Source organism: Corvus kubaryi, unplaced genomic scaffold (genome assembly GCF_017639235.1).
Source record: "Corvus kubaryi isolate FWS band 111438036 unplaced genomic scaffold, C.kubaryi_AGA036_p1.0 37334, whole genome shotgun sequence".
NCBI classification, from domain to species: domain Eukaryota; kingdom Metazoa; phylum Chordata; class Aves; order Passeriformes; family Corvidae; genus Corvus; species Corvus kubaryi.
Window position 1 is genome coordinate 8,962,099 of NW_024581108.1, and position 17,091 is coordinate 8,979,189.

The window sequence follows — 17,091 nt, forward strand, 5'->3', positions numbered from 1 at the left end:
TCCAGCTGTATGAAATCCCTCCCATGTCTCTCTGCCCACTGCTGCATATTGTCCTGAGGGCCACAAAGCCTCCCTTCCACCCCCAGGGATGTTTGTAACCTTATTGTAACACAGACGAGTCAAATGCCTTCATGTGTTGGGAAACTCCAAATTCTTGTCTGTGTGAGCAAACTTACTCTTGATCTTACAATGAGGAGGAGTTTGGATGTGCTGCCCATGGTTTTTCCATACAAGGGTACAGAACCTGTCCTGCTTGGAAGACTCCTTGTCCCTGTGGGAAATCCTCTCTTCACCCACAGCTCTAGGGCATGGCTAATTACATAGAATTAAGACCAGAGTTAAAGAGAAACTACCACAAAGTTTGGAAGTGGAGAAGGAAAGCCTCTGCTTCATGAAGGAAAATTGGCTTAAGAAGTATTTTAGCATTTGGCAAAACAGAGAGGGAAGAACAGAGGTCAAGGCTTCAGAGCTTTCCATTCGGTTTCATATTCCTATCCAGGCAATGTGCTTAAGTACTATTCTGAACCAAAGCCAAAGAATATGTATCTGCTTTCTTTTGTACAAAGGGTTAAGCCTATCTTTAGGCTGCCTTTTCATTGTTTTATTGTTTGTTGTTGTTCTCAACAAAATTCTATGAATATTACAGAAGCTCTAACAGCAGCATTAAAAAAATAAATAAAAACCAGAACCCAAAACCAGTTCTTCTGACATTGTCCTGAAGAAATCCATCCAGAACATTTGTGTCATATGAGCTACTCTGGCTGCTGGGTATTTGTCTTCATGGATCACTAGGCTTTTCTCTGTTGCATGGTTTGTGAAGAAACAGACAGAATTGTCAAAACTAGCACAAAAGGAAACTAATATCTGCATCTTCAGATATTCTCTTGTTTAGAAAGGGATGGCACATATATATTCAAATGCTTTAGTTACAGCACTACATCACTATTAGCTAAGTACTGAAGGTAATATAATACAGTAATTACAAGGGTAAAGACACAGAACAACCTGTCCAGAGGCAGAAGAGTTTAATCAAGAGATAGAAGACAGTGTTTTGGCAAAAGAATCTGTAAAGGTATGAAGCAGAGCAACTCAGATATGCATGAAGTTTGTTCTGAACTACAGCATCTGTAGGATGTGGAATAGATCCCTGAGCTGCTACTTGTTGTTTATTTTTTCTCATCACTGTACAGTGAGTCACAAGAAATATAATCATTAATCTTAGGGCACCTCCATGGATCAATTTCTGCACCTGGCTCATCTATTTATTTATATTTTTAAATTACCAACAATATATCTAATTAGGCCTAGTCAGCCATTACTTACAGAATATGACCTAAAAGAAGGCAACAGGTTGTAGCTAGCACACGGGAGTCAGAGGGAGCCATTTACTTCAGTTTATAAATTCATGTACTTGTATTCCTGAGTCCATCCTGTTCTAAGGTGTTGGAAAGGAAATAGCATGGGTTGTGGGTTCAGGGGTTGGGGCTGGGGAAAGAAAAAGTTCTTAAAAGCTTAGAATGTCTCAAATATCTTTGCTGTAATCAGTGGGGTTTACCAGCAGCTCCTGATCCACAAAGTATGGCTTCTCTGCAGTTCCGTCATTTGTTTCCATATCAATAGCAAAGCAAAGGAACATGGCATCTGCTGTGACTTCAAACACAGACAAAAAGCTATGGGACATCACGTAGGCAAAAAATCCAACCAGCAACAAAGGAACCACCCAAGCTTGCAACTCCCGGTGGTAGTTAAATGCCATCAATCCTCCAAAAAAAGTAAAGCATACAACAAACACCTGTAAAGGGCAGCAAGAGACCAGTGCAGCCTCATTAATCATATAGAAATGTTTCTCATAAAAAAAACAATCTGCCCAAACCCTGAGGCAAATACATCACAGCCAGTATTTAAAGAGCTCATCTCATCTGGGAGATAGCTAGGCAGTTTCCAGCATCACACAGTTGTGACACTTTGTGTTCAATTCCATGTGTAAATTCCATAGGGCAGAGGAAACCATTTGCCATGTATTCACCAAAGACTTGTTGCAATTGGAACTGCCAGAGTGGCACCAAGGATGCTGCTATAATACAACTAAATAACACTGCAAAGTTAAATGCCTTAAATATTCTTCTCTCCCAAACTTATTTTGTAGCATTAACAACACTGAACAAAGTGTTGTTAACAAAGATAAACTTTATTTACTTTAGATAAATGAAAGACAATCAAACCTGATTTTTCACTTCATTTTTATAGAACAGTTATCTTATTTACTCTTACCTTTCCTAAAAACAGGAGAAAATCTCCTAAACAACTAATGGATGCAAGTTTAGCAGAGTTCCTTGCCAAAATACAGACAGCATCCTTTGCTGATGTACAAAAATTTGTCCCATTTATGGCTGTAGTTGTGTATGCATGCTGAAATGACATAAAATAATAATGCAGTGAGAGTGGAAAGACTCATAATCTAGATTTTACTTCAGCAAAATGCAAAGCCTTAAACTCTATTTGGAAATACTGACTTTATGAATATAAAGAGCTATTTTGCACAGTATGGCAATTTTATTTCAAATTATTATAATAACTATACTTCTAAATTCAAAGACTTTTTCTACATAATTTTTACCATTGGCAAATGTTACAGTAATGACTAAATAAATTTCTGAAGCCACATTTATCCAATTTATTTTAAAACACTGAAGTTCTCTACCCCAATTTTTGTGAATGAATTTGACGCAATTACCAGAAAACACCTGGAGTCACACTCTCCAAACTTACTGGGTATCTATCTCCAACACTGCTGGCAAACTATGTAAGTGGAACAATGAAGTTATGTATTTAGTGGGTCATTAAAGGTTGATGATTAAAAAAAGTTTACACATGACTCTTTCAAACACTTTAGATACTAGTGAAATTCAAGCTTGTGGTCATAGCCATAAAATAAACCTTTTCATGAAGGATCCTGGACTAGACCAGTGACTGTAAGGTCACATGCCCCACCCCACTCCGAACAACAGATAATGTATTGAGAATTTTACATTATATATATACATTACATTATATAGATATATATTATACCCCTTTGTGGAAACTTGCCTGGACAGGTGGGGAGGATAGAATATTTACCTTCATGGATTTGATTATTTTTGAACTTATGCATAAACTGACATATATGTCCCATTTATGGAACTCAACAAGGTTTTGAAACTATGTCCAAAATAGCAGCTAAGAAAAGCAGCACTTACAACACCTGAAACATTTCTGGGCTTTGCCAGCAATTCTTATGAGCAGTTTCCCTTTACTCAAAATACTAGAAGGCAGATTATGCCACAAAAACTTTAGTCACATCTGGTATGGTCAGTAAGAACCACAGTGTGCAAGGGATTACTGTTCTGAAGGAATTTATAAACCCAGACATGTACGTGGTGCTTACATTTCTTTCTGCTTCACCTGGAAGTAAAAAAAAACAGCCCATAAGGGGTTTGCTGAAAGTGAATTATACTGGCCTACTGAAGGCACTTCCTGTTCAAAAATCTGTTTTTTCTTACTTAAAATTCAAAATATAAAATAATTTCAGATATCTGAAGCGAAGAAAATTTATTTCTGGAAAGTCCAGTTTACCCCTGAGCAACTTGTATAGTGTACTGCAGTGCAGCAAAGCAAGAAAGCAAGAAAGCAAGAAAAAAGATTGATTAAATGCAATCAAAGGCTTTTTGTCTCTTTATTGTGGATATTATTTATATGAAAAAGAGTTATTTTTCCTCTGATAGTAAAGAAAAAAAACCAGTTTCTGTAAATATTGTACTTACATATTAGCAAATACATCCATAGATGGAAAGAGTATAAATAAAGACCATGGATTTATTGCCTACTTTATGAAAAATCAGAGACTCCAATGAACTCTACAGAAACTCAAAGAGTATCTGCATAAAAATATGTTTAAACAAGCAAGTTCACTTCATTTCTAAACAGGAAAAAATGCTTTCAGTGCTTTCATTTATTCCGATGCTGTTCCCTCCCCAGCAGGATGCCGTTACACCGGAACACCCCAGGATGCAGCAGCAGTGGAGCTGCCAGTGCCAGCCCTGCTGGCCGAGGACACAGGCAAAGGGTAGATGGCCTCACATCTCGCTCCCTCTTCCATCTGTAGCAGTCACTGAGTATTTCAGACATGGACAGACTTCTCTTTATAACGTGCTGTGAGTTAAGTCTGTTTCATCATTCCCATTAAACAGAGAGGGAACAGAGACACAAAGTGGAAAAGTGTTTTCTAAGTTTGTTTTTGTCCCTTAAGAACTAAATTCACAGAGTAGATCCTGACCTGGTGAGGTCAGTATAAATTTTGCCAATAAATTAAACAGAGATTTGGTATTCATTATAAATTGAAAAAAAATGTGTTTTAAAAATTAAAAAGAATGTTGGAAATGCACATGCGCTTGTACAAACATTGTTTCCAAACTTAAAATAAATACCCATTTGTTTGCATTCTTGAAGTAGCCACTTTGGTATTCAAAGAATGCACAATGAAAAGAATTTCTAATATTTATTAACTAGAACAGTTATCTTGGAAAGACTGAAAATAACGCTGGAGACAGTACACTACCTGCACAAGGATTTGTTGTGTTACAAACCAGCTGATAAAAAATGGCATTTATAGCAGTTATAACTTAAATAATGTAAGCATTACCTAATACTCAAGAAACAAAGGCAGCCAGGTAATAATCTAATGTTATAGAAGGAACAAGAGAGAGACAGAAATTAATGAACTGCTGAACACTACAAAACTAGTCAGACGTATGTAAAGCAGGAATATTACCAGCAGAATTGGAAGACTTAGCCAAGTGATCTCTACCTTTTAGCAAAAAATACATGTCTGTATTTTTAGCAAAAAATACATATTTAGCAAAAAATACATGAAATATTTGGAGGGTCTCTTGTTCAGCCTAGAATCTTTTTCCATACACTTGCCTAACAAGTCTCAAGTTTCTCATACAGACCCCATGCCCTGATCCCATCCAGCCACATAGAAATCTACATGTTGTCACTGACAAAACACATCAAACATTTAAGGTAACATGTTTCCATGAAACTCAGCATTGCACTGAAATGAGCTCAAGTGATTTCTCATCCTTACTCATCAAGGAACACCTAACACACACAAGCTGTTACCTATATTTGCAAATCATTTGGACTTTGGACTAAAAAGGTTAGATATCCCGTTAAGTTGGAAATTGCAGGATATGTGCAATAATCCAAAGCCTTTCAAATTAAAGATAGTTGTGAAGGCTAAGGTGGTAAACCATGGTCAGTTAAGAACCTGCCAACATTTAGACACAGGTTATTTAAATATGTTTTTCTACAGAATACATTCTTTTTCCATGCACAAAAGCTTTAGTGGACTTGAACATATTTGAGAGAAGGGCAGCAGGAATGATCCAAAAGGTATGGAATGTCTTCTGTCTGGGGAACACCAGGCTCTTCTGTCTGGAAAAGAGATGACTGAAGGAGGATGCAGCAAGAGGGCTACCGACTCATGAGAAATGCAGAGAGGCTGTATAGGGTTAGATGGCTCACTGTTCCTTCCAGAACAACGTCCAGACAGGGGCAGAACAGTATGAAGTAGTAGGAGCCAAATTTGAAAACAGATGGTATTTCTTCTCACTATAAATCTGTAAACTGTGAACTGCTGGACAAGGGATGTTTTAGCTGCTAAAAGTTTGCATGAATTCAACGGAGACAGGGAATTTCAGGGAAAAGGAATCAGGTGAGAGTTATTAAACACACAGAAAACACACTCAGCCCTAGAAGTCCCTTGGCTGAAATCAGATTCAGAAACAGCACAGAGACAGGGAAATATCCTCATTCAACCTTAGCATTTACTCACTGTCACTGCTGAAGATGGGATACTAGACCTAGAAAGGAACTCAGTCTGATCCTTATGTACATGTTATAGCTCTTACAGTTTTATCTTTGCTTAATGAATTGATCTTTTACAATGGTAGCCTCTGCTCTGGTGACAAGCAAGTAATGATTGCATTGATAGATAGGGTTGGTCAGAAAGCATGGGAGACGGTGGGTCAGGAACAGCCTTTATCCTTGCACCAGCAAGTTGATCTCGTATTGCCACCTCTCTGAAGTACACAAGCCTCTTCTGGCTTGGGGCCTGGGAACTAGACACTGATTTCTCAGTGTCAGGATGAATAAATAGGGAATGGGAATGTTTACATATTTCCAAATACCACAGTATGCAAAAAAACCTATTTAAAGAATATATCCTTCTGTGCCTCACAACACAGAATGTCAAAGGTCTTGGAAAAAGTGACCTGGTAGTTTCATGAGAAAGGCGCTACGGCTCAGATCCAGGCTGTAAGTTCCCCAATTGTTGAGAATAATTGCTACTTTGTGTAACAGCTGAATTCAGTCCTCCATTCTAAGGCTTGCTTTCATAAAATGAGCTTGGGGAAGAGAGAATTGCCATAGCAACAGAATCTTCTTAAAAAAGAAGAAGGAGACATGCTGGTCTCTCATCCCAGTTCAGCTTTTTCTGCTCTGCTGGTATTTTCAGCCTGATCTGATCTTGTTGCTGCCAAATCTCTTAGGGGCTGTTGTGGTTAGCTACCCCCAGTGCAGTGTGGTGCAGCTCAGGCTGGACTGTGAAGTGTCTTCGCCTGCAAGTGTCACTGCTGCCAGTGGAAGCCCCTCAGAAAACGAAATCCAATGGTAACAAGAGGCAGTGACTGTGGCTGCTGCGCAGCAGTTAGTGGTCTGGTGAGAAAGTTGTATCATGACTCTCAGTGGTGGGAAATGAAAGCAAGGCAGGCCTTGTGAGGCCCCACTGAAGGGATGAGGATATACAAGACTGGAAGGGACTTTCAGCCACTCCAGTCCCTGGCTATTTCAGATTAGCACATTATACAAAACTTCTCTTAAATGGAAAACTCCCTCTTTACATCACTTAGGACTTCCCCTCTCCGAGGCTTTACATTTGGAGCTATTCCAGACAGTTGTCCCTCTGGTCCTTAGGAACCTTCTTCCAACTTCCAGACAACATTTATTCATGAAAAATTTACATCTACTGATTTTTCTGCTGATCTTGTCTGGCTTTTATCCCTCCCTGCTGTCTCATAGATGACTAACGGGCTTAGCTCTTACCCTTCATTTGTCACACGATTTTCCAGTCCCCCCAGTGAGATAAGACTGAGCACGTAACCAGCAACTTGTACAATGGCATTTATCCCCCTCTTTCCAGCGCAAGTATTTAATCTTGTACCTTCTGGGACTGACTCTGTGCTTCCTGCAGCCTTGTTAAATAAAGGCTATTGTGCTGTGGCTAACAAACAAATGGAGAATATTCTCCTCCTCCACTTCTAATCAATAAGCACACAGCTAACACAGAAATGGTTATTTTTTGTTCCTAGGCTAATTACCATCTGTAAGGAGCATTCAACAACCTCCTGAATCTTCCCAAGCAGTCCAAAAAGCACAACTTTCATTTATTTCCATTCTACCTTATATTCGCAGTCTGGACTTACTGGAGAAAATTTCCAACTTTCCTTGCTTCCTATTCTCTGTGTCATCTACTCCCTCCATGGCTGTCATCCAGTGGGTAGGACCAACACAACTTTCTCCTCAGAGGGTAGTTGGGTGTCCCTTCCTGCTGCATCACAGTGTTACACATGGGCTCCATTTCAATGACAGGGTTGGATCAAAAGGATCCTGCTTTATGTGCCCATTGCATCATAATGACATCATTACTGGGGTTGCTTTCAGTGGCTTCTGCACTTAGTGAGAAAATGTTCTTGCTTGGGATTTCCGAAAGAAATCAAACTGAAGATTTCCAGAGAGCTGTTCATAAATTTCTCTGCTTAAAAGCACTGAATTACCAGTCACTTGCTTGAATGCCTTTTATTTTCTCTCTCTCTTTCCCCTTTTGTTTCTTCTTAATGGGATAGGGAGGAAGAGAAAGATATCAAAGTAAGAATTAGTCAGCTTTGTTCAACTCTGTTCCCTACACGGTTCATCCTACAGAACAAGTAAAGACCTGAGGAATTTTATTTGCTATTATTACATACATAAAGTCTGTAGAAGGAAAGTAAGCATATTTAAAATACGATTTCACTGAAGATTAACATTTTATCCTTGTATTTTCAAGAGGATTGAAAAATTAGCTCTGTATCTAGCAGCAATTTTGCCAGTAAAATTAAAATGTAGTATTGCTTTTGGCAGGAAAAAGAACTACTTGATGGGGTGAGGCACAATGTGTTTGGCATGCAGAGAAGAACTTGCTTTACAATAGTATGCATGAATTTTGGATTTATCTAGGTGAATTCTCCACGAGGCACTGTGGAGAATTTTGAACAATCCCCTGAAACCTCCTGATAAACTTTGGATGGAAGCCTAAGAGACAATGACTGCCATGGATATACAGCCATTGGACAGACTTGCTTCTGGTTTATTACACTAGACAGTTGCCGGCTTTCAGTCTCAGGGAAGGGTCTCTGTCGTAGGAAATGAGGCTCACACACTGCTGAATTCACTGACATTCACTGACAGCCCAGAAGGCTACACTGCAGCAAACATGCTGATTAACACAGAGAAGCCACACCCTGCTCAGCAACCCCTTTAGAAATCCAGGCACTGCACTTTGGAGAGGTCGCTTTGCCAACTGGCTGCAGATGGACCCAAAGCGGACACAGAAAAGCAAAACTATCCAGTTGTATTGTTTTTTAAAAACGTCACTGCAACAAGGCTGTAAAGGAAGAACATGTGAACACTTTGATGTACCTAAAGTTAAGACTGCCACGAAAGCAGAAGAGACACAGACCTTGTAATTCCCTAACCACATGAAAAAACAGTATACATTTTTTACAGAAGAAAACTTTCAATCTCCTAGATTTTCCTTGAGATGATTGGATATGTTTATCTGGAACATACTGAAACCATCAGAGCCAGATGAAAAATCTGTGGTAATTCTGACAAGTGTTGGCAAACAGAACTGTCAAGTAAGGATAATGACTTTATATTCAGAAAGCACTTTTCAGCCACAGAACCCAGAGTGCTTCACAATTGTTACTAATGGATTATACACACTCATGAATCACTTTGCCCATGACTGAAGTGGAACAGCTTAAAGAGTGAACTGTTTAACAGCACATAACAACACTACGCCACAGTTTAGCACAGGATCCAGTTGCAAATCCAACAGAAATTTAGAAAGGCTGAATGCAATTGTCTGTATTGCAATCTGCACAGAACACTGGGCTTACATTACCCCTCCTCCAAAACTATCCCTGCAAATACGACAATTGCCAGTATCTAGCACAGCACTGTGTCATGATGGGAAGATGACAGGGTAACTCCTTGGCCTGTTCCAGTTAACTTCCAGGAGAGCTCTGAGTTTGCAGAGAATGAGTCACTTCAGGGATGCATGCAACTATTAAAGTCAGTATTAAATCCCACATGCAGGATGGTACTCCAGCCCAAAAAGTACTCTTTGATAACATAATAGAGCACTTGGTTGATTCTGTACGGGAAGAAAGAAGCTTGCATTCTATCACCAGGGTTACTTCCTCCAGCACCTGTTTCTCATCTGCAAGTTCTCAGAGGGAAAACAAAGTACTCTGTTTAATCCTGATTAAACTTGTGAATGAAGGAACACAAAGAATTTAAATTACCTAAGCAGCATAACAACAAGTTGAAGAAAATAGTGCAGAAGTGATTGGATCTTGTTTTTTTAGAGTTTCAGGTAATTATATGCTTTTCACTATAGTGAAAGTAATACTAAAATAAAAAGCAAAGAAATTGTAAATAGTAAGGAATGATAATGTACACAACGATCTTTGGACCACATTTTACAACAACTGTTCCACATTTTAGGTACAAAAAAAATCAAAATCTAAACTTAAAGAATACTTTGAAAATGTTAGAAACACAGGTACAAGCAATTTTTTAACCCCTCCCTCCCAAGTCCTACTCTCAAGTCCATGTTCAACATCTATGGGAAATTTCTAGGTTGCTCCCAGCAGGTTTCATCAATCTCAGTAGGAGCTCTTAGGACTTCACAACTTCTGTGAATCAAGCAATATGTCAAAGCTGCTTAAAGCTGTGGACTTTTTTCCTTCTATTTTTTTCTATTTAACATTTGGCCACAGATTTTACAGAATCAAAGACTAAGATTTTCAATTGCAGTCAAAATATATTTTTGTTAAGAAATAGGCTTGAACAGATTAGTAATAGGGGGAAAAAAGTAAATAAATAATTAGATCCATTAATTACTCTATGAGATGCAATAACCCAAGACCAATGTTACATTTTCACACAGATAAAAGTTCTATTAAAATCTTGTGGCCTATTCTTGCTTTTTTTCTTCTCTAACTGTTGCCCAAATTGCCCTGGATTTGGAACATATGGACTACCATCACCTTGCTAAAAAGATGTTCAAAAAACAAAACAAAAGCAAACACTGTATTATGATCATTAGATTAAAAACCACAACTCATAGAAAAACAGAAATTTGCCAACAATAGATTAGGAAACAGGAAATCTTTTAAGGGAACAAGAGCTACAATATAGCCCTCTGAAACAAAAGGAAGAACATTACAGTAATTAATTCTTTTAACAAACACATAGCACACAACAGCTGGAGAAAGTAAACACTAGGATGCTGGATATCTCTTTGAAAGGCAGGAAGCCAAGCCAAGGGGAAAGGGTGACTACAAATGAAAAGCCTGGAGTCAAAATGAACATTGATATTCCTCACCAAGTCACTGACCATAAGACCTACCTAGAATATGTAGGCCTGGAAAATTCAGAGATTTCACTCCACAAGTTTTAATCTAGGGTGCAATAAATTAAAACTTTCTCTTCATAACTGTCCAAGATTAAACCTAATTTATGTATCTTCTTAGGAGAAGAAGTCAGACCCTTTATCAGAACTGTCTTGTTTACTTCACTACTACCTTCAGCAATGAGAACAAAGAACTCAGAAGTCAGAGAGAGAGGAATCAATTTGAAAATATGACTCCCTTTTACATTAAGAATATCACAGTCCTCAGAGATAAAAACAAGGCAATGACAAAGACAAAAATTAACTCTTTACAATTATATATATAAATCTGGAACACACTTAGAGAAAAGAATCGGGAAGGAAAAAAGAGGTGTCAAGTATCTGTAAAACTGCTGTATGTCAGAAATCATCCATTTCCAATAAAAACACCTTTACAACAAGACTGCTAACATCATGGCTCATATTCCCAGATCTGCTGATAATGGCAATCAGCCAGGAATTCAAGTTTCTTCATTCAGGACTTTCAGGTGGAAAACACTGTAATTAGTTTAATGTCACATCTCCAGGTATGTTTCCTAATTCTTCATTGCTTCCTCCTACCTGAACTCTCCGTGTTTCAGGACTCTGTCTGGCACAACTCAGCAAAATGTTAAGTCTAACCTACAGAAAGAGCAAGTAGACCTCTGAAAGGGCTATCTCAAGCTGTATTAACAAGTTTTCTAAAATCTAGCACCTTGCACATTTGCAAATTCCCTGTTTCTTTGCAACAAGTTTCACCTGCACTTGGAGGTTCTTTTGTTTGTTTAGTTCAGGTGGCCAGCAGGAAACTTTGGCTTGCATGCTCTCCCTGTGGCTTTTTAGCCATGCTAAGGGGCAGGCACCCACATGCAGTATCCAGACTAGGCTGAGGGACAGAGATGACAGAGCATACCTGGTTGAAGTATCTTAAGCAACTTTCCGGGCAGCAAACACAGCAGAAACAGCAGCTGAACAGGCACTTTGCATTCTTCTGCAATAAAATAAAATTATTGGTCACTGGATACATAATTAGCCTCAAACAGAACCACCATTCTAGAAACAAACTTGCTTTACAGGGGACTGACTCTTCTGATAAAATTTTCACTTAGACAGCAGATATTTCAATTAGGATTTTAGGAATTGTTTTTAATTCAGGCCTTTCAATATTAATGATTGAAGAGCTGTGCTTTTTTTTTTTTTTTTCTTCCTGTGGATGGAAGATTCTTCTCTGGGAAAAGAAAATAACTGCTGTGAGCAGCTTTGTGAGCTAACAGCTGCCTGGGGAGCAAAACAGGCAGGCAAGCCAGTAATCCTTATAGCACTTCACAGTGACCAGGGAGTACAGGGACAGATTTTTAACTTTATCAAAACCCTTCCACAGTTCTGAAATGACTGGTACCCTAATGAACACTAACAAAAGAATGGGTAGAAGGGCTTATATGAACATACATGGGTTTTAACTCAGAGCATACATTCATTTTCCAGGACAGGAAGAAAAATCTTATATTAGAACAGGTTATTCATAGACCATTGAGCTATTAATTTCATAGTAAAAACTGAGCAGTAAACCTTAATGTTTGTTCCACGCCCCGACACCCCCATCACATAATGAGCTCAGAACAGTTCATCAAAGAGATGATTCAAGACAAGAAAAAGACATCTTGGTATCCACAGTAGCCTTCCAAATTTAAGTGGCTGTTTTTCTCAACAAAAGGAAATTCAGTTCAAGGATACTTGGTTTTTTTAATCTTATTTTTCCAGAGATCAGAATGTTTTTATCTTGTTTTGGAAAGCAGAGATCTTCCAGTCACTATTGAAAACTCAGGTCCAAACAACTACCATTTTTCAAGCAGAAACCACAAGCCTCTGAACTTTTTTCAGAAAGGTTCATGAAAATATTCCAGGAATAACTCCTTCAAAATGGTGACTATACATGCAAACTCCTGACAGAGAATACTTTACTCTTGCTATGTATTGCTGGAGAAATGATTTTAGTAAAACTGTATTATCTCAGTATGTACTGTTTGTTAAAAGCCTAGAGCAAGGGATCTCCAGTACAATCTCCTCTCTGATTCTGCTTGGAGACTTCTGCGTAGAAAATGTCTTTACTTGCAGACCCCTGACTTTTTCTCTGTTCATAGAGGACAGCAACATTTTTTGCAAGGGTGGGGAAGCCTGGCTGAGCCCTACAAGAATGCAGCGTCACTTCTCATCCTTTAGTACCACGACTCTGGCTCTCAATGAAAGGGGGGCCATAGCCTGTCCTTTCTGCCATGCAAAGGAGCAAGGTTACTCTTGGGAGGATCCTTCCAAGGACTGAGGACACAAGCTGCCCAGAGCACTTTCTAGCCTCTTTAGCAGCAGTTACAGCTATGGGTCATATCATTGAATGCTTGGGAACTGGACCAAAAAGGAGCCTGTGGCCCAGTGCTGCAGACACAAATAATCTTTATTTGCTAATTAAATCTACAGTTACTCAGATTACAAAACCATGTAATGAGCAAGTCCACTTATCCTGCTTTCTCTAAAGGCAGAAAATATTCTAAGTTGTCCCATCAACTGTCGTTATAGAATGTTCTTAGTTAACACAACACACCAAGTTTTATAACCAAAACTTTCAAATGAAAGCAACATAAACCCAGACAACAAATTTCAAGTGTTTTATTACAAGAGGTTTTTATTTAAGCATTCATAACCTATACCAAACACATGCCTCATAGGTATGATCACTGTAAATATCCTGTCATAACTATACATAACATGCTTCAAGGCCAAGGTAAACCCTAGAGGAAAAGGCCTACATTTAAAACCTTTTCTTAAATCTTCTCCTAAAGTCAGGCCTATGCATTCATACCAGACCTCCCTCCTTGCAAAAGTGCCAGAATTACCTACAGTGGTGTATTTCCGGCAGAAGAGAATTGATGTGGAGATGCATGAAAGGTAAAAAGGAGGCAAAAACCCATTCAAAACAGCCCAGCTCTTTGTTTAATGTATCTTAAAAGATGTGTTTTGGATACTACACAACTCTCAGGAATAGTACTTATGTCATATATTCTTTCTATAAAATCATATTACAAGGCAGATTAAGTATTTTCTGTAACAGATCTTAAATCTAACAATAGTATTCTTACTTTTGCTTCTTAAATATTTATGATCCAAAATTTTTTAATAGAGCAGTCTGCCAATTTTTATCTTTATCCTTCATAAAAACCTTTATCTATAAACACTAAAAAAAGGTGGGTTTAATATTGGTATTGTCTGCTTTTAAAAATATCTGAGTTGAGAATAAAAAAGGAAGCATTGATGTCTGAGTTGAGAGGGGAAAAAAAGCTTTCCTAATGAAGAAAACATGATGAAACATAAAATCCATGTAATATCATCTAATTTTAAGCAAGAAATATATTTTTCACTTTTTTTGCCCCATGATCTCATCTTTAAATCACTATTTTTATAGGGTTACAGAAGTATGTACCTACCTTTTGGTTTAGGATATTGTAAAGGTACAAGAGAACAATCCTTGGTATTCTCAGTATTGTGATTAGAAATGAGCCTTTTACAGCAGTTCCTAGGTGGTAGCAAAAAAGAACTGATATGGAAGACAAGACTGGGTGAGGCGATGGGTTATTTTTATTTCTAGAAAGAAAAACAAACAATTTAAAAATGGTTTAGAAACTTATTTAAGAAGATAAACATTGTGTCTTTTTAGTATTTGGAAATTTTAAGAATTAAGTTTTTATCTCCTTTCCTACTTGAACTACTCCAGTTTTTCTACTGACTTCATCTCAGTGTTCCTTAGTCCCAAGAAAAGCAGCCAAATTTATAACTTCTGGATTAGTTTAATTCTTAAGAAATTACTGTTTTCTGGAATGGAAAAATACCTAGGAAAAAACTAAAATGGAAAATAGGAGACGTGAACAATATCTGAGAATACTCCTTGAACACATCTCTCCAGTTTCTGTCACTTCTCTTATTCTCTGCAATCTTTTATTTCACTCTTGGTTCTTCAAGATTTTAGTCTGAGGGAATTAATCCACTATTTCTTCTTTAGTGGTAAAATTAAAACTAGAAAATAAAATTGCAAGTTTTCACATGTAAAACTGAGAGTTACTATCTACTTTTATAGTTGCAATTTGGCCAAATTTGGTTTTAAATTTTGTTAAAATGATTAATGCTTTTTTTTTTTTCCCCCCACAGAACAGGCTTTCTTTTATCATGGAATACAGCAAAAAAGGAATATCATACTATATGTTTAGAATTACAACCTGAACTAAAAAACTTGTAGTTCTAGCACACACTAACCTGTAATGTTTCAGAGAAATAATGTCTCTGTCAAAATCAAAAAGCCAAAGAGCAAAAACAAAAATATGGCCTAAATACAAGCCTTATTTTTTTGCTTCCTTTATAAAGGTCAGTTTAATGTCAGTCATTTACAGACAGTAGCATGACACAGCTCTCAAGAATTTATATAAACCTCAGGAAATCAGCTTAAAGACACTCCCTCATCCCTTGTCAAATGCTGTAAAAAAAAAAAAAATCAACTAAATTAACACTCTAAGTACCTTCAAAAATGTTTTATAGGATTGAAAAACTCCATACTGATCAATAGTCATAATTAGACCTTCTATAAAGTAACTCTTAAGCAACTGGCCCAACCCTGAAAAATTTAGTTAGGCACAGAACCAGCAGCCATTTGACTAAGTAGCAAAGTAAAGATCAGACCTAGTATCACAAACAAGAAGCCCTGTTTTCAGAAGTGATTTCTTCAAAACATCTGTTATCTTGAAAAATCAGTAGTTTTCACAAGAAATAAAAAAATTAAAAGGCACCAATAAGAGAGTGACTGGTTTGGGCTAAGAAGCTCTAAAAATATATTTTTATTAAAGCCTCACTTCAGAAAGGATTTAAATCGTACACACTATATTTCAGAGAGGGATTACAGTTCTGCAAGAATCCTGAAAGTATCACTGCAGTTCATTCAAAACACAAAATTTTTGCAGTGGTGAAGTTGTATTTAAATATGTGAATATACCACATTATTTGAAATAGGAAATTCCAGCAAAGCAGTTGCTACATTTATTATTTTTGTTTTAAAACCAGTGGAACAGCTCTGGGGATAGTGGAATTTTATACAGAATAAGGCAATTTGGGGGTTTTTTTAAAGCCATCAGGTTTCTGTGTTAGAAACACATGCATCACAATGTGGATGAATTATTCTATTCAGATTGAGCCATTGTTTCTTTCTCCCCCATACACTACCTTACATATGAGTGTCAGTTTGATCTCAGAATATAAATTGTTAAGTTTCTGCAAGTTAAAGGTTAACTAGTGATAAGAAACACAGAAAGGATAAAGTTTATTCCTGTGTTAATAATATACTTGTTACTGAAAAGAAAAATGAAGAAGGGTTTGGTATTTTTTACATGACTAAATAATGAGCAGGAATGTCAAAATTTGAAGCTTAGTTTAGATAAATTTTTACACATTTGGAGGTTATTCCACACCTTCTTTTCCTAGCAAAGGAATTTTGAAGAACAGGGTCTGACAGGGATTCTGCTTTGTCTCCAAAAAGATTAGAAAAAGAACAGATTTTCCTTGTAATTATTGTTCAGAGTAGGAAACATAGGAAAGAGGCTAAACACAGCAACAGGTGATGGTTGTGACTGTAAACAAGCTCAAGATTGACTCAATCGTCCACCTATTCCCATCACTCTCAAGGCTGAAGTTTCACCCACCTTTGTACATTATATGGCTACAGTCCTGACGTGACTTTAGCACAAGCATACAATCATTATGCAGTGGATTCTGTGCAAGTGAACTCCACTGCATGTGCACAAGGTATCAGGGAAAACTGGGAATCTGCGTGATTGATTATAAGATTGAGTAGAGCCACAACTTGCTTTTCCTCTTTGGTATTTCTATTTTATGTTATCATGAGATTGTTTGATTTACATACAACACTACTATTCCAAAATCCTGTGGATCTCCATTGAATACTACATTATCTTTTAATAATTTTATTTCTTCAGTACTGTCAATTGCCTTCATTTACTTGTGAGCTCTGTGACACTCAATATCTTTTTTAACACTAAGTTCCTTGATTCAAATGGTCACACATGCATCTTGGCTTTTATTTTAAAACCATTTCTTGTGAGAAGAAAAAAATGTAATCTTGACACACCCAACAGACATAGACGTTTGAATGGGGGGAAAGGGTATTTCTTCATTTCTTTAAAATCCTCTCCTCTTAAGAGCTATGCTTACGGTTTTCTTCATTCATGCCTCACCAACTTCAAAGA

The 17,091-nt window shown here is 37.4% G+C and overlaps 1 protein-coding gene across 9 annotated transcripts in view; it reads right to left on the minus strand.

Moving 5' to 3' along the window:
* SLC44A3 (solute carrier family 44 member 3) overlaps positions 1-17,091 on the minus strand; it is a 40,897-nt gene that overhangs the window by 1,804 nt on the left and 22,002 nt on the right. For 4 of the 9 annotated variants that reach the window (XM_042030143.1, XM_042030140.1, XM_042030144.1 and 1 more), the window contains 4 exons: positions 14,272-14,428; positions 11,709-11,786; positions 2,272-2,409; positions 1,556-1,792 (listed from right to left, as the gene is read on the minus strand). In XM_042030143.1, coding sequence (XP_041886077.1) covers positions 1,556-1,792; positions 2,272-2,409; positions 11,709-11,786; positions 14,272-14,428 — 610 coding nt within the window. Of the gene's footprint in view, positions 1-892; positions 1,436-1,555; positions 1,793-2,271; positions 2,410-10,635; positions 11,438-11,708; positions 11,787-14,271; positions 14,429-17,091 lie in introns of those variants that run through there. The other 5 variants (XR_006016442.1, XM_042030142.1, XM_042030145.1 and 2 more) reach the window with 5 other exon arrangements.